The 18,410-nt window shown below is 38.2% G+C and overlaps 1 protein-coding gene across 10 annotated transcripts in view; it reads right to left on the bottom strand.

Moving 5' to 3' along the window:
• The window catches only part of PPP2R2C (protein phosphatase 2 regulatory subunit Bgamma), a 187,745-nt gene that overhangs the window by 40,445 nt on the left and 128,890 nt on the right, over nt 1–18,410 (bottom strand). For 9 of the 10 annotated variants that reach the window (XM_063157585.1, XM_063157586.1, XM_063157594.1 and 6 more), the window contains 4 exons: nt 12,707–12,804; nt 11,922–12,087; nt 7,655–7,767; nt 5,230–5,407 (listed from right to left, as the gene is read on the bottom strand). In XM_063157585.1, the coding sequence (XP_063013655.1) occupies nt 5,230–5,407; nt 7,655–7,767; nt 11,922–12,087; nt 12,707–12,804 (555 nt within the window). Of the gene's footprint in view, nt 1–5,229; nt 5,408–7,654; nt 7,768–7,947; nt 8,083–11,921; nt 12,088–12,706; nt 12,805–18,410 lie in introns of those variants that run through there. The other variant, XM_063157593.1, reaches the window with a different exon arrangement.

The following is an 18,410-nucleotide window of genomic DNA, read 5'->3' as shown; positions in this document are numbered from 1 at the left end:
ATAGCTTCAGATAAGAGTAACATAAATGGAAAATTCTTGGGAAAGACAAGGGTCTACAAGGCTTAAGAACTACAAGTCAGATATGAAAATCTTTGGGTGTGCCACTGTCAACTCTTAGTAGAAGACTCTTTTACTAGACAGTATTCTGTTCTGAAAAAGTGGAGTCTAGCAAGGGAATCCCATCAACCCAGAATCTAATCAGCTCATTGAAGAAGCTTTTCCCCCCCCTCAGTTGTTCACATAGGAGTGTTTTAATGAGAAAGGCAAAGCAATCCTTTCTCAAGAGTTAGAATCAGAGAGCTCTCAAAACCATGAGATCAGTGTACATGGTACCTCTGCAATCCTCTAACTTACAGACCTGATTTTAGCTTTGCAGGCATCTTCATTCTCCTTTACCAGAGAGAGAGACACACAGTGCATGTGGGAGAGGGAGAGACTCTAGGAATTAAATAACAAAAGAAGAACACAATTTTGAGGAGAAGCTACTCAAACATTGCTAGCAGCAACTCAGCTGGAATATGACTCCATGGTATAATATTCACTTTTTAAATACCTGACAGAGACTGACACACTCTTCTTGACAAAATACGAAGTGCTAACATGGCTTAGACAGAGCTCTCCAAAGAGAATAAGGTCTGCCATCTCCCAAACTGTGCAGTGGGTGGGGGTGGCAGCAGTTTCTCACACAGTGCAGACACACTTCTGAGAGCACAGAAAGTGCATCCTTTGCACAGAGCTTGTGCACAGTCATCCTCACTCAGGCATTTTTACACAAACAGCCTTATCTCACTCAAGGGTGTAAACTTCCTCCAAAAAAACAAGACAATGCTGCAGATCTGCTTCAGTTTAGCTTTCACATACTTAGCACTGAGGCAGGGACAGGGATTTTGTAAGGCTGGCTATTTCCCCCAGGCTAGGCTGCTCCCAGAGCTCTGTATTCACCCTATACGTGCACTACATTCAAATGAACAGTAGGCTGCCACAAACTTGGTCTCCATCAATGTACCAAGTTATTTTATTTTTTTCTATTTTTTTCCTGTTGTTTACTTCTTAAGTAAATTCATTTTCCCAAGATATGGTGCCTAACAAACTGACTATCCAAGATATGCCTCAAATACCAGAATACATTAGACTGCAAGAAGGCCCTATGGTGTTTTGCTAATTAGCTTAACCCTTTTGGGACACAGAAGAAGGAATTTTTTATTAAAACAGGATAACCCTGGACTATATTGATCTGACTGAGAAATGAGTATTTTAGTCAAGATGAGTCTCAAGATGAGCACATGCTGGAAACAGCAATGTTGTTTCCATAGCAATGCCATGACAGCCTCTAGAGTGAAATAGTGCTACCAGGAAATGAAGGGAGTTCAAGTGCTATGAGCTACATAGTTCTGTGAGCAATCCAAATACATTCTCATAAAGAATATTTAGTGCAGCTAGATAGTCCAAAGATTGCTGCTAATGGCAAGTAAGCCTTATCAGTATGCTCCTGGCAGTCCTTTTTTCTCATTCATTTCACCCAAGATGATTATCTAAAGACTTAAGCTATGGGCAACACTGCTAAACCATTTCAGACCAAACATTAACAAATATAGCAACCCTTACCTTACTCCTTTGCCAGTGCAGAATATCACCCACAATTAAGGTCACTGACTCACTCTCCATAACACAACGAAACACATGAAACCTTTTACTGAAGAAAATCCTAGTATGTGCAATTATTTACCAGGCTGACCTTCTCCCTTCCTTTTCTCTCACCTCCTCCTCTCCCTTGTCTCCTCCTGCCCAAACAATACTGAGCAGATCTGTTTGCAATTTGCAAGTGGGCAGCAATGTACAGAAGTCTTGCATACTCCTTATTAAATTTACATAGGCACAGCATAAACTCACTTTGTCTGCTTTTCACCCCAGTTAGTGCTTACACTAATACAAAAGCAAACCAGAAAAGTACCAGTTGTATTTTATCTGTCTAAGGCTTTACCTAAGGTAAATATTCTGGTCAAATTCTGCAAAGCTGATTTAAAATATTTTCCCAGAGACTACAGAAAGATAATTACTTTAAGATCTCCATTGTTCTGTATTTTCAAAGGAATGAAAAATCATCAGTGATTTGTAAAACTGTTAAAACGATGCTTATAACCAAGCTGTTCTCAAATTAAATTCCACAGGGCAAAGTATTTCACTTGTAAAATACCTAAACACACTGTTGCTGATTCTGTCTTTCTCCAGCATTTCTCGTGCAGCTTGTAAAGATGTTCAGACATGAAGTGAATGTCCAGAAACTCTCCCACTGTATTTCTTGTTTGTGTCATTGTCACAACCAGCCTCTTGGGTAAACAGATTGGAGGTCGTTATATGTAGCAGGGCTGCCTCTGAGGGAAAATTGAAAGACTCATCCCTGCCAGATCCCTTATTAACAAAATCCACTTCAAACCAAAATGTTTTCTATTTATTGTTTTAAACATGCATTTCAAGGAATCAAGCCTTGAATGTAAAACAGCAAGATGCTTCATTTCCCATTTGCATTCAGTAAAAAGATGTGAAAGAAGCATTTTTAAAGCAGCCTCAGCCTCCTCCTGCCTATCCCTGTAAATGTGTTACAGAAGGCACCAAGCCCAGCAACATTCATTTATAATTTAAACTGTTTGTTTGGCAGAATTTTCCACCTTAATATGTCTAGTCTTACTTGTAACTGGCACACGCACAGATTTTACCAGAAATTCATCTACTTCCAGGAGATTTTTATATAAGTTGTTTTTCTGTAGGACAGAAATTCAGTTTCAGGGACAGATCTTATCCAGGGAAAAACACATCCCTGCAATTTTACAAGATGTGCAGGGTTCTGTATGGACAAAAAGATCCCTGTTAGGAGACTGATGTACATTTAACTTATCCCATTCTTTCAGTTATCATGGCCTCCCAGTTAATTCTCCAATATGAGCAATATTCTGTAACTATCTCATCTTTTCTTGGAATGCCCATGTCAAAAATTCTGTTTATCAAAGAATTAGGTAAAAGTAATCTGACTGATGACCTGGTTTTGACAACTGAGTACAGACAGGTGCAGCTTATACTGTCTGTACTCAGTCAAAACCAGTCAAAACTCAGTCAAACCCAACAGCAGTGGGTACAGGCTCTGTAACTCAGCCTACTCTCCTGAATTCATACAGGTATCCAGCCACAAAAGCCAACCTGCTGCCACCATGGGCACCTTAGCAGGAACATTTTGCCCCTAGAATTGATTATCCCATTACCTTGTGTTATCTCCTGTCACTGCTTGAACTGTCTCATCACAGTCCTCACAGATTTTCATTAAGTGGAAAAGAACCAGCAATATTTATATCCCAATCCAAGACAGAAATCCAAGTATCCCAAAGCCACTGTTTCAGACACAGGAAAATTGTCCTATCCTAAAACTCTAAAACACACTCTTAACTTCCCTCTCATGGTCATTCTTAGACCATACTCAGAAAATGAGTGTGTCATTATAAACTTTATCATGTTTTAAGACCTAAATCAATGAATCAATCAGAAATCTTCAAAGACATTTTATCACTAAATACTCAACCACAGGAGTGGGCTAATGCTTGAAACAAAGTCCACACAGCTATTCATTTACTGCTATTTCTTTCTTAGTGTGGCACTAATGACACTAAAAATTCATGTTGTCCTCATGAACTATAATAACAACTATTTACTTGGTTTTCAAAACTTTTCAGGAACATTTGTCTTGGCAATCCATAGATTATTAAATAGCTTTAATACAACAAAAGGACTTGCCAAAGGCAAAGCCTTATCTTGCATAAGCACTCTGGAATGTGATCTGGTGGTCACACAAAGGCATACAGGGGTTACTGTGCTTGGTCTGACCACTGCTCTGCCTTGGAAGAGGAGGACACAGAGCAGAGTCACATGGAAAAGTGTCCAGGACAGAGAGAAGTCTGGAGGGTGAAGCTGCTGGGAGGAGGGCACTGTCAGAGCCACACTGCTATTCCAAATAGCTGCGCTGGCAAATAATCAAATTAAATCATTATGATATGTCTTACTGAAGAATGGAAGTACAGTTGCTTGGATATCAAGGCAGACATAGCTGGGCTTTGAAGTACCACATATAAGTTGTTCCTAAATATACAGTCATATTAAAGAGAGAACCTATTAAGCTTGCTTAATCTACACAGGTGAAGGACAGAAAAACAGTATGAGTCTGGAAACAAATTGAGGAGATATTCAGATATGCAATCCCCAGGGTAAGGGCACCTGTCACTTGACCCTGCAAAAGTAATTCTTTAAGGACATCAAATGTTGTTTGATTTAAAGATCATTGTTTCCTGTGACATTAGCAAAGTATGGGTTAAATTTCAAAGATGACCTGGCCTACAAAGGAAGAAATACAATCACCAGAGACAGGGAGAAGACTCCATCACATTGGTGCCTCCTCTGAGGAAATCTACCCCAACAGGACAACTTCACTTTGACATCTAATAGTCCCTCATATAAACCCACAGAGACATACTCTTCTAGCTCCTTTTTGATACGCTCAAAAAGAAATCACCAAAGGAATACAACATTCTGACCTGGCCCCATAACCTATTTCTCTTCTTACCAGTCTATTTATGTTCTGCAAAACACAGAATCACTTTTCTTGGCTACATTCTCTTTTGCTCCCCCTCCAAGCCACCCAGTTTTAGTGCAAGAGGCAGCCTGACAGATGGCCAGAATGACTCCACAACAGAGCTTTCAGGACAACACCAGCACTCAAAACATCAATGCCTGCATTAATCACAGACACAACTCACCCAAAGCAGCTGAGCCTCACCCCCAAACTGTGCATCTTGGGCATTAGGGCTCTGGGAAGCAGGATGATGGAGAATGGGGGGCAGGGACAGGATAAGGACTGACCTTGCAGCAAAGCAAGGTGCAGTATCTCAGCATCAAATGTCTTCAGGATATGACAGTACAGAGTATTATAGTCAGGTGGATAGTTACCATTCAGCTGGCATCTTATTTAAATGTCTTTGAACAACACCATTACTTTTTATATAAAATTCCCTGATTTTTTAAATCTCTTAGCTGTCTCTTACAATATCTCAGCATTTTCTGTTACAAATACTGCAGGGATTCTGGTAAGTAAAGGTATATTTTAAAACCTGCAGAAAAAATATTTTTTAATAGTCCTCTTAAGCCCACTAATAACATGAACACTGAGCAAGGAATCAAAATGAAGGATACTGAAGCTCCTGTCTGTGATGGCTAAATGCCAGAGGTTAATCCTGAGATCATCCGCTGACATGTACGTCTCACAGTCACTGTTGACAGATATTGAGTTGACATGATAGGTGTGACCATTAGCAAAGATTCTCCTGGGAGTGACTTCTACCATCAAATCCATGGGTTTCAATACAGGCACCTGCCAAAAAAACACAAAACACAAACCACAAAGAGAGTAAGACCTGAAATACTGTTTTGCTGGGATGATGAGAATTCCAATAGAAAGAAAGCATTCAAAGACTGTGATATTAAAAAACTTCTTGACAGTGTACACAGCTGAACTTCCCCATGGATCAACTGCTGGGCAAGGCCTTCCCTACCAAGGAAGAAGAGAGAGACCAGAGGCAGAGTGATGGAAACCTGGACTGTGGCAAGGGAGGGATTGTCAGCTGCCACAGAACAGCTCAGTCCCACTGTATGAGCTACTGTCCCACATCTGCAGAGGCTCTGGCAGGCAGTGAAGCACTTATATTTTCCTTTTGCTAAAGGGTTTGCCCTTAGTTGTGAATCACTTAATTCTATTTGTTTTGCTACTTGATGTTTCTCTTTCTAAAAACTCACATGGTGAAAAGGCTGTAATCTCAGAGAAACATAATAAATAAAGGCTTGCAAAACAAAGCCAACATGACATACTGTACATACACATGTACCCCTGAAAAGCCAATATCATAGATCATCACTTGTCAATGTGCCCTTGTTACTTCTCTGTGTGTCACTTCAAAGTCATGCTTCAACAAGTAGACACAATTTTTTCCTTATCAATACAGCATTAATCACTGTAAAGCTGTGGGCCATGACTGGGACTATTCCATGTTTTTGAACATGCATCAGAAACAATCATACATCAACCCACAAGGTAATCTAAAAGAGGAACACAGAGTTTGAGTTTGAAACATTTGAGTTTCACTTTCTACTAAAGGAACAGAACAAAACTCAACCTTTGAATTACAGAATCACAGAATATGTCAAGTTGGAATGGACTCACATGGATCCCAGAGTTCAGCTCCCTGAACAGCACCATCCCCAAGAGTCACACCATGTGCCTGAGAGCAGAGTCCAAATGTTTCTTGAACTCTGCCAGGCTTGGTGCTGTGATCCCTTCCCTGGGGAGCTGTTCCAGTGCCCAACCACCCTCTGGGTGAAGAATCTTTTGCTAATATCCAACCTAAACCTCCCCTGACATAACTTCAGGCAATTCCCTGGGGTCCTGTCACTGTCACCCCAGAGAAGAGATCAGGGCCTGTCCCTCCTCTTCCCCTCAAGAGGATGCTGAGTTCTCAGGGAATTCTCATACTATAAGCAATCTGGAATAGTTTTGTTTGCCTATTCATACAGAATAGATAAATATTCCATTAATGTAGTCATATTTTACATTTTGGAAGCTTTTTTTCCCAACAGACTTGTAGGATTGTTTTGTTTTCAATAATGAAGACATTCTAGTGTTTATACAACACAGACTTCCAGTTCTAACCTTCAGCCACTTCCTTTGACAAAACATCTGGAGTGAATTCAGCCAAAAAAGTCTGAGAGCAAAAATCTACATTAACATGTGGATAATGGGTCTCCTCTCCAAGAAACAAGTGACAGGAGAAAAGGAAATGGCTTTTAGTTGCACTGGGAAGGTTATTGTATTATAATTGGATTATATTGATTATTGTATTATAATTGGATATTAGGAAAGATTTTTTCACTGAAATTTTTGTCAAGCACTGGAAGGGGCTGCCCAGGGAAGTGGTTGAGTCAGCACACCTGGAGGTATTTAAAAGATGTGTAGAAGTGACACCTGGGGACATGGTTTACTGAGTCTGGCAGTGCTGGGTTCATGGCTGGACTTGATCTCAACAGTCTTTTCCAAACTGAATAATTCTATGATCACATATGCTTATATGAGTTTCATTATTGCATCTTTTCAGCAATGCAGAATCTCAAGTTTACCAGAGCACAGACTTCTGAAAATCCCACTCTTAAAATAATTATTTGATAAAACAGAAAAAAGATAAAACTGAAACTTGGTGTACTGTCTTTAACTCAGTTGCTCTGAATGTGGCAAATTAACTGTTCAAAACTAACTACAAATAAAATGCTTCCAGCACAAGAGGTTAAAGAACCTTTTATGAAAGTACATTAAGTCACAATAAGAGAATTTTATCAGGAAAAATAAAACCAACATGAACTCTCAAAAATACTTATTTTGGTCAGTATATCTTAAAGGATTTGGGACTTGTAAATATGTGACAGATTCAATACAGTTAGCAGTTAGCTAAAGCTTCAGTTAGAATTATCATATAAATACTTAGCATTGGGTACATATTTAAATCTTTTACTGACTTAGCACTGCCTTTTTCATACAGAAACAACTGAATTTTGGACATGGACAGAAGCTTACCTGCAGTGATGTTACTGTAGAAAGATCTTTAAGCTTTCCTTCTTCATCTTTTAAGTTGTACCCCTCCGGTCTCTTATCTCTTTCAGTAATTTTCCACAATTTGATTGTTTTATCTTTAAAAGAAAAGACAAGCAACTGTCAGCATAGGAATTCTGAATGCAGTCACTCACCTTTCACAATATATTCCTTAAAGAAGATTTTACACCTTGGTTTAGACAAGTCCTGTGCTGAAATAGTCTGGGTGACTTCACTCTGCACATCCAGAAAATGTTGCCCACAGACAAAACACTCACAAAGCACATCCCAGATCTTCACTCTGAGTCAGGGGCTCCTGGCAGCTGACACACTGTGTGGAGCATGTAGAACACCTGCTGCTCATGAATCCAACCTGGCAGACTGCAGGTGGAACAAACCCAAACTATTCTATGCTCACTGCTGAAGCTCAGTTTATCAATGTGACTTGGCAAGGAAATAATGTCAATATTAAAACCAGTTTGGCATTAATGCTAGTTTGCTAGGTTACTTATAAACAGCAGGGAGTACACAGCCACACCAATGACCCCTTCCTGGCCCACTGTGGGAATGGGCAGTGGTGCATTGGTGTAGCATCAGGAGCTCCTGAAAATGAAAGGCTGTTTAAAAAATGAGGCATTTCTCCCTCCTAATGGAGAGCAGCTGAGAAATAACAGAGGAAAAATAAAAAAACCCAACCAAACTAAGAGAAATGTGTTGCAATGGCAAGAGAGAGAAGTAATGAGAAACTTGTATTAATACCAGGCACTTCCTTTCTCATGATGGGTGAAGCACATGATGAGACAGTAATGATGACTCTCAGTTAGCAAAGAGCCTCTGAGACCAACAAACATTTTTTAAACATTTCAAATTGCATTTGTCTATGGGGTTTTTTTTGTACAAGCTGAAGCTCCAGATTTCCTAATGCTAATTGTCCACTCCCACTGTGGTTGTGCTCCTACCTGCCAATCCTAAAGCTTCTTGGATCCAAAAATCAATGCCAACTCTTCTGCAAAATATCTGTCCATGAGATTCTAATGGCTGCTTCACTCATCTGCTTGTGCAGCAGCCAAAGTCTTTCCAAAGCTTCTGCCCTTCAGCTGCCAGCACAGATTTATTAACCTCAGTTCCTGCATCGTTTCTGATTTCATCCCACTTTCTTCATTTACCTTTCTTCCCCCAAGTAAATAGCAGAGCATAATAATTTCCTCAGTGTGACTGATCCAAATACTACTTCTAAATGCCTGTACAAACCACTTTAAAGATAGGATATATGAAAAACATGAATTGATTTACATTTCTGTAGCAACTTTTAACTTTGAACTTTCTTTGTTTCAAAATCAATCCCTCCATCAGTCCCTCATTTTTTGCTATTATGTATCTCTTAATGATATTGATATGCTAATATGCCAGCAAAAAAAATCACAATACAATTACAGTCAATCTAGAGAACAAAAGGTTAGTTCAAACTGCAACTAAAAAGCTCTTTTTAAATATTCAATAAATATAATTTGTGTTGTATATCATGTTAATTAATTATTAAAAATATACATAGGTCATGTCATGCCCTTGGATATTTTATTACATGTAAATAGTGCATTCCTGTTATCTAGTAAAAAATTATAAATACAGCAACTGTAAAATGAATTATAATAAAAAACAAAAAAACCTTTCCATTGTTAGATTTGATTCCTATTAATAAATCTACCTCTTTCCCGAGTGAAAACTGTTTTATTAGCAGGTAAGGTTATCATGTATTGGGTTCCTTCTCCTTTATCTACCTTTGGAATTTAAATACTCCTTAGAAGTTTTAAGTATGCTTACATTTTGCAAAATACAGAAAAAACAGAAACATTTCTGTAAGGTTAAGCATTCAGTCTCAAGGGTGTTGTGAAGTTAAAATTAATTAATGTCTGGTAAGCAGCCTGAAATCCTCAGATGAAATAATCTGTGTAAATTCTGATCCACCTTATGTAGCTCACACTGAAAGTGGCCAAATATATTCTGGTACAGAAGATACCAATGAATCATAATAAGTTGTTACTATTATACTACAAAATCAGTTCATTTTACAGTGAAAACTACAAATTTGCTAACTGCAAGCACTGTAAATCCACAGTGGGATTTGAAAGCCTTGGTGATTCCCTTCTGTCTCCATTAATTAAGATGCCACAATCAAAGCTTAGCTGATAACGCGAACTGGAAAGGAACCAAGACTGACTCCGAGGGAGGTGACCTGTGCAGAAACTTCAGACAAAAGTCCTCCTCAGAATGAGAGAAACAGATTTGGGCAGGTGCAGACCTGCCAAGTCTCATTTACTGAGGGTCAGATTTAGACTGACTCTCCCCTCATGCTCCTTCCAGCACATTCAGTGGGCACTGTCTGCCTGAGCACATGGAAAGGATGCTGTTTCACAACTCCCATTTTTCTGTAAAAAACATGCATTACATCCTAAATTATCAGAGAGCAAAATATCAAAAATTGCATTAAAATAGCAGGCTTGGAATTTAGTAAGCAAAAAACAGTACTCAAGATATATCTATAATCTGTCCAATATGAGCATGTGTGACAGGTAGTGCATTCAAGTTAGGAAACATTATTATCCCTTTTTATAGGCATGGAATTGATATATATTGTCAAAGGCTTCTCCCAGCTAATCTGTGAGACAGTGAATAATTCAACGTGGGCTGTCTGCACCCTGAAGCTAAAACCATCTTTAAGAATATGCCAGGAGGTGAATCTTGATACTTCAACCCTGCTGTGCCAGGAAGCTTGGAATCCTCCCTGGCACATGCAAATGTTTTGCAATTCAAAGCCAAAATGCAAGGCTTGTAGCAGTGGAACCATTTCTGTTCTCCTCACCATGAAGGGATCTGCTGAGATGCTCCAAATTAAGAGAGGGAAGCAGAAGCCAAAGTATTTTTCCAGGTCCTAGGCTTGCTCATTGTTGGTGGAAACTGGATTAACCACAGCAGCACTAGGACTGGTTATTTCTTCCTTTCTCCCCTCCCATGACAGTACAAACCAAAAAACTCATGTAGTAATCTATCATCTATAACTGCAAAAGCTGAAAATATGAGGATTCTGCTGTATTCCTCTGTGCTTCTAAAAACAAACTTTAAAATAAAAAGGGAAAGGTTCACTTTCAGTAATCTGCTTTTGTATCACACACTCAGAAGAAGCTGTTCTTAGTTATCTGAAGGGGTAAGGGATATTTTAACCAAGGGGGAAGAGTAGAAATAAACTTCATAAAGTGACTAGTCATTAAATTAGCATAAATCACCTCTCTGTAACAGGTGTATTTCATTTTGAATAAGTAAACGTGACCCCAAAGGCAACTTCAGGTAAAACAAACTACAAAATCCTAAAAAATGATCATCTACTTTGAATTAATGTAAACATTATTTAATGCTATATATTTTAATGCAAAGCAATCCTTTACATTGTGTCCGTTCCCAAAGATGAGATTTCCCTATTTCTCATCAGCAATTCCCAATTGCACTCAAACTTCTAGAACAAAAAAATTTCTTTTCTGATTACCATTAGATCTAAAATTTAAAACCATTTTTGTGGTATTTTGTGTCATGCATCATCTGCAATAATGAAGTTTGTGGGTGTCTAAATGCTTCCTAAATGACACCTATTCATGTTAGGTTACATTCAGTTTTTTTCCCCTTACTTCATATCTGATTATTCCCCCTTGGTAATAATACTGCCTTTTTTCATCAATAGGCTTTACACATGTCAGAAATATGAGTCAATACCCTAGTATTATTCCTTCTGTCTTCCTAAGATTTGTGTACCTTTTTATAATTGAAATAAACTATTCTGATGATAATGAATAAAAAGAAAAATAAATTAATCTCTCTCACCAACCTTCATCTACGCATCTGCAAATAATAAAAGTTATGACAAATACAGCAGAAAAAATTCTAAATTTCCCATGAAACACAAGCTGCTGAGTAAAGTGATGCCTTTGTCACATGATCTATTTCAGCACAGCACTGCATATTGATAGAAAAATGGACAGCTCTTTAAATGTATATGAATATTCAACTGGAAAAACCTCATGATTCTATGAATAAAATACACAAACAACAGACATCAGAGGCAGTATGACAGTCTTGGTAAACTCTGAAAGAGGAAATTACTAAAACAGTAGATTAAAATGAGCAAATATATACATCAGCACTAAAACACACAGAGCAAATACTGCAAATACTGCTATGTCCTGCATACTCTCATTAATCTCACCATTTGTTGATAGAAGTGAATGAGCTGCATTTTGCTGTGGTAACCACTTGATCTTGTTTATTTTTTCCTCTATCTCCAAACTCTTCAAATAATCAAATTCAGGTTCATGGCTCTGGAAAGTGCTGTAAACATTGTATTCCCCCTGATTGTAAGGCTCATTTTTACTCTGTGGGGAATAAGAACAACAGAAACATTGTTTATGACAGCAATATATCTTCATCTCTTAGGAAAGGTGTATAAACGACCTTATAAATATAAAAAATATTGGAAATTTATTTTAATTTCTCATTTAAAACATGATATTGACAGATTTGTTTCAGCAAGAATGAAATTTCCTGTGAGTATTGAAACACTTAATATTAGAATTTTTGATGAAATATCAGCTATTCAGGAAAGAATTCTACACAAAATACTGTAGATGAATGGAATTTACAAATGGAACATGTAAGTGAAGGTATTTTTTTAAATAGAATAGGGTTCCATCATCAGGAAAAAGCTATTAAAACAAGGCAAAAGTAAAACAAAAATAATCTTCTTTTTTCTTGTATCAGAATTTTGGAGCTTTGAAGCATTTTTGTTTGGGACAGCAAACTTACGAGTTAAAAATCTTTACCCTATTTCACTTCCTCTCTGAACAGGTGACACTGTTTTAATAAATCTTGAGATTATAAACAAGTAAATTCAGTTAAATAAAGTGTTAAAAATTAAGTTTTAGGTTTTAGACTGGTTAAAATTTTAAGCCAGGCTTTTCAGACTATTGAGGATGACACTGGTAACCCACATACCTCAGGCTCCCTTTGGAATATAACCACTCGGCCCCCCTTGTCACCAGTAGCCAGCAGTTCTCCAGTGTGGTTGAACTCAACTGTAGAAATAATATCAGCTGGAGGAAGAAAGAAAAAAAGGCAGATTTTAGACTGCTGCTACAACACAAAGTCACTAGAAATATCAGGCACTCCACAAAAAATGCAACAAATGAGGGATTTGAAGGAATACTGATGAATTCACTAATGCAAACAGGCTGCATGCCATTACAATCTAATGAAACAAGTGCAAACATTAAAGAGGCAAATTTGTGTTTCCAGCACATCTGCAGTTTGGGGGAGGAGAAGCTCTCTGGAGAGGTTATGCTCCAAGAAGAGCCATCTTGGGTGGCTATAAAGCTTTTTTTCAGTCCTGGCAAGGAACAGAATTGGCCTCCTACTATATGCTCTAGCAAGGACCAATATAACATCAGTTCTCTTGCATGTTTTATTTATTCTATGAGCTTTCTGGTGATTTTAATATAAACCCCTAGCAACAGTTTTCTCAAATATGTATTGGAGTCAAAAGTGCAAAAGCAAAGTACGTGCAGCCTGTCCTACCACTGAGGAGTGAAGGCAAAACCAGAACTGTTCACTGTGCAGGGCTGGCAAGAGCCCATTCTAATCACTGTTTTCCAAAAATCATTTCAGCACCATAAAAATGTGTCATCAGAAGACAAAAAGAATCTCAGTCTCTCTTTTCCTGATTTTCAACAACTGCCTTCCCTAAGCAATATCATCAGCTTAAACAAGAAACCTCATCAAAACCTGAGGCCAGTCTTGAGCACAAATTACTACACATGAGGATGAGAGGGAGAAGAGACTGTAGCAGCTAAAGAACTGGTTCTTCTGTTTGAATGACAGTACATGCTAGAATCATAATCCACAGTTAATCCTACACTATTAGCATAATTTGAATTAAAATGCCTAGTGCAATAGTAAATTAAGAAACCATCATATATACAATCACAGGCAAATGCAGGCTATTACTCAGAGACTGCATGTATGAATCCTCTACAATGATCAGTATTCACTCATCAGAAACATGGGTCAGATTTTAGAAGTGTCAGTAGACAGGAGCTCCCCTTTAGGCATAAAAAGCTGCAGCTCCCAAACACGTTCATCATCCATCAGTTTATGGGGAGAACAATGAAGTGACAGTGGGCTAAGCTCTTTTGAGAACCTAGCCCAAATGAGTTCACAGAAATTCAAAGGAATTGAAATAACAAGTGGATGTACCATTTACTTGATACATTTTATGAATTGAAAACATCTGTTCCTATTATTCTTTTAATAAACTAGCAGTTTAGTGTTACAAAGTGTCTGTTGCCAGTAGCTCTCATCAGCTACACAGCCATCCAAAAGCCAGATTCTTACTCAAACATTATAAACTATTTACCATCTAAAAAAGGAAAACTTTGCTCCAATCACAGTAAAGAAAGATATCTTTTCATTTTTTAAACAAATATTCACCATCAAATTCTTCTAAATCAAACCAACATTCCTCCATCTTTTTCCCCCACTACTCCAATATATAAAGGAGAAAAGGGGATCATAAATGGATGTGTAGACTCTGAGAAAAATGGCACATGAAAATTTAGAGTATTTTTGGTCTGAACCCAAAGCTTCTCAAAGGTAATGGCATTTGATTTTTCTGTGGACTTCAAAAGACTGCATATTTAATAGATAATAACTAAAAAAGCCCGAGATTTATCAAAGTATGGGAAAAGGACAGAGACTCTGGTTATGTTTCATGATGCTCTGGGGTTTGCAATGGGTTGAGTTTGATGTCAATAATAAAAAGGGTTGTTTTCTAAAACCTAAAATTCTAATCAACTTTTCTGGCATGTAAATTTCATTCAGACTGCTCTCAATGGAAGAACACTTCTTGCTATTTTCTTCTTACCCTGCAGAATTCATAGTGATGTAATTGTGGTCACCTGCTTATAAAATGACAGCTGCATGATTTTACTCATTCAAAGCTGTATCTCACCCCAGTCACACAGGCACAACTGCAGAAGCCTCATGCTGCTACTCTTTTTAAACTGTGCCTTATATTAAGTGTGCAATGGGCAAGAAGGAGAAATGCAGAGGGAGAAATGCAGTGTAAAATATGTGTATATGTATGAGCCATGTACATAAGGCTTTCTCAACAGGTCATAAACGAATAAGATAAAGTGGAAGAGGAATGAATTGCAATTGGACATATATGTGTGAATACATTTGCTATTGGCCTGGGATAATTCCACAACTTCACAAAATATTCTTCTCTACAGTGGCAGTGGTCATTAAATATATTGCACTTTACAGAGGGCATCTGTCACTGCCCAGTAAAATCACTACCCACAGCAGTATTTGCACATAATAACTGAACCAGGATTGTAATAAAACAGCTTTTCTTATTATATTGCATTTGTCATTAAAATATCATGCACAGTTAAATGATTACTGTTCAAAGAAAAGGACTGTGGGCAGTGTGCAAAATATTATTGCATTTTCTTATTATATTGCATTTGTCATTAAAATATCATGCACAGTTAAATGATTACTGTTCAAAGAAAAGGACTGTGGGCAGTGTGCAACAATATTGTTCTGTGGCAAAATTCTCACCCCCTTCCAAGGTGTATCTTCCAGATACATCTCTCCTTTCTATTAGAAAAACTAATCCTGAGCTGGAAACTACCTATCATTTTTAAATTAAGTTGTTCTGAAAAAGAGCAGATCCAATATTATGACCTTATAGGCTCCGTAGCTTGTTGGTAAAAATTATCCTTGAATTGGAAAATCAGTTTTATTGATCCTGTAAATAACAGCTGAAAACAACATCTATCTGTCTCCTGCACAGCCACCACCACCCCACCACCCCCCCAAACACATCCAGCATATCTGTTCAGCAGGTGAACATCAGTCATTGCTGTTGTCTTACAAAGGGTTTGCCAGGCTGGCTTTTCCTAAAACAGAAGAGGTAAGGACAGAATCAATCAACAAAGCTCTTCATACGCTTCTGCAGGACACTGCCCCAAGTATTTATGAATGCTGTAGCAACATCAGCCACTGCTCTCCCAATCCTGCAGATTCTCCCACTGCAGAGTGGCCCCCTGAGCACACAGAGCAATTAATTCCCAGATTTCAGCATCTCCAGGATATATAAATGCACCACAATAGAAAAGCTGATGAATTTGCATGTACAGTAAGCCCTTGGCAAAGGATGGCAGAGATGAAAGACTCCTTCCAGCCTTCTCCCACACTACACCTTCCATATCTCTGCTGGCAGCGCCAAGCTTTGCACCGAGAATTAGGATTATCACAGACAGAGATAATTTACCTATTAAGAATAATTATGGGTAACTTCCATGCCAAATATTTACAATCAAACTGTAAATCCCATCTTTTATAGAACATAAATCTTCCTACTCCAATTTTAAATTTTCCATTTTGTCTATGCAGAAATGTATAAAAACTCGGATTTAAAAGTCAAGATATTCAGTATTTTCCCTCAATATACAGGTGCTGACTGAGAAAAGCAGACCCAAAACTTTCAAAAGATGACAATACTCCAGGGGCATAAATACCTGATTATCTTGTCCACATCCAGCCACAGCAAATTGTCCCAGTATGCAAAATGCATTACAGATTTGAATCCTGAAACTTATTTTACATATTCACAGAAAGAAACCACATTACTCTACACAGAAAGACATCACACTACTTTACAGCTTAAACTGACAAAAAGCTTTTCCTGATCCAGCCTGTGAAGTATTTCATTTACTGACACCGAGTCACCCCTGCCCTTTCACACCTCACTAATTCCTCTCCAGATTCACAATTTTCACTCCTTAAATGTTCTTAATATCTATGCTGTTAATGGTACATCATTACACCTGGGCACATCAAGTTAAATCAAGCTGGCTGTACTGTCCTTTCCACTACTTCATGAGTATTGTTCCAACATAGATGCAGGCAAATGAACCCTCCAGCAGCCCTCCCTAGGCTGAGAGCAGGGATGAAACAAGGTTGGTACACATAACCCAAGTTAATTTTGGCCTTTATTTCACCATTACATACTTTTCTATGTTCACCTTCTAGCCTCTCACAGTTTTATTTAAAGGAATAAGCTATTAAAAACCATACAGAACACCAACAGGCCCAAATACCTCTACAATAAATTAGAAAAGCCTTACCTATATATTCAATCTTTCTATCATTTTGGGGCACTCAAGTGTAACAGCATGCTATTTTCCACCTAATATGCACTCAGTGAAGCTAACTCTGAACATACTTACACATCCTCATACAGTCTTTTGGTCAGAAACTTCAAGTAATTCTAAGAACAACTCAACTGTAATTTTCATGTGGTTTTTTTACTAAAGATCTCTACTTTTCTGGAACCTTCAGTCTGAAAACCGTGGTTTGTTTTGGTTTGGTTGTTTGTTTGTTTGTTTGTTTTGGGTTTTTTTTTGCTTCAGAAGATCAGCAAAGCAGAGAATTTTGTAATTATTTCATCCAGCACACAAATGCAGCTTTTTGAACAGCACAGCAAGTTTCAAGGGCAATCATCATGCAACAGTACAGGGAAAAGAAGATCAGAGAATATAATCTTCAACTGAATTCCAGTGTAATCCAAATAGAGAATTAAAGGATTTGGAATGGGTCAGAACACTGGAATTAACTACAGTACTCTTCTCTAAGAAAAAAGCTGTGAAATCCTACCAGCCAGAACAGGTCAGAACTCGGCATTAGTACCACACCCAGCACAGTAAGCATGGCCAGCCTGAGCTGACTGATCCAACATCTGGGTCAGCTTTTTGTTGTGTGTGCTCCCTGTGGCTAGCAGAAAATCTTGTAGTCTACATTATTTCAACCAAGTTCTGACCTGGCCTAACCTTGGTTTGTGAAATCCAATAAGATCACAGCACAATCTGGCATGGCTGCAAGCAATGTTCAGTCACACTGATACAGAAGTCCCTGAGGAGAATAATCTGGAAGAAACAACAAAGAAGCTTGCAACAAAGAGAAACATAAAACAAAAGGACAAATGGCAAATAAAAGAGGAGCAGTATTACAGTATCTCGAATGAAGGGACAGCCAATACAAAGAGCTGTGCTGTCAGAATTTAGTCTAGACTAAGAAAACAAAAAAAAAAAGGAGGGGAAAAAAAAGAAAAGAAAAAGCCTGATACCTTTTTAAAAGCTGAAGTTTCAAAGGTTTCCTCAAACAGCTAGAAAATAAAGTATGCAAAACCTCAAATGTATGAAGGCCTTCTTTTCTGAAATAGCTGGCAGAGGGATCCTTGACAACTGAAACATTTCCTGCCTGAATCAGCAGTCTCTGTAAAGGGCACTCACTTTGGGCCACAGTAGTATTATTCACCATCTTGGATCCAGGGATTGTAGGACATTAGAAGCACCCTCAAATTTAAAGCCAGCACAATGCAAACTCCCACATCACACCATCCACCCTGGCTGGGTCAGCTACTTAACACCCATAACCAACTCACCAGAAAGCCAACTCCACTCTTGGGCAGACAAGACACAGCATTACAGAACCACAACCATCAGGGCTGGAAGAGACCTTTAAGATCATCGAGTCTAACCATCAACCCAGCACCACCATTGTAACCCCTAAACCACATCACCCAGATGCAGGTTCCTTGTCCTACACACAAACTGCCTGATCACCTCTCCAA

This window comes from Melospiza melodia, chromosome 5 (assembly GCF_035770615.1).
Source record: "Melospiza melodia melodia isolate bMelMel2 chromosome 5, bMelMel2.pri, whole genome shotgun sequence".
Classification (NCBI taxonomy): Eukaryota; Metazoa; Chordata; class Aves; order Passeriformes; family Passerellidae; genus Melospiza; species Melospiza melodia.
This window is presented reverse-complemented; position numbering and strand designations above follow the sequence as displayed.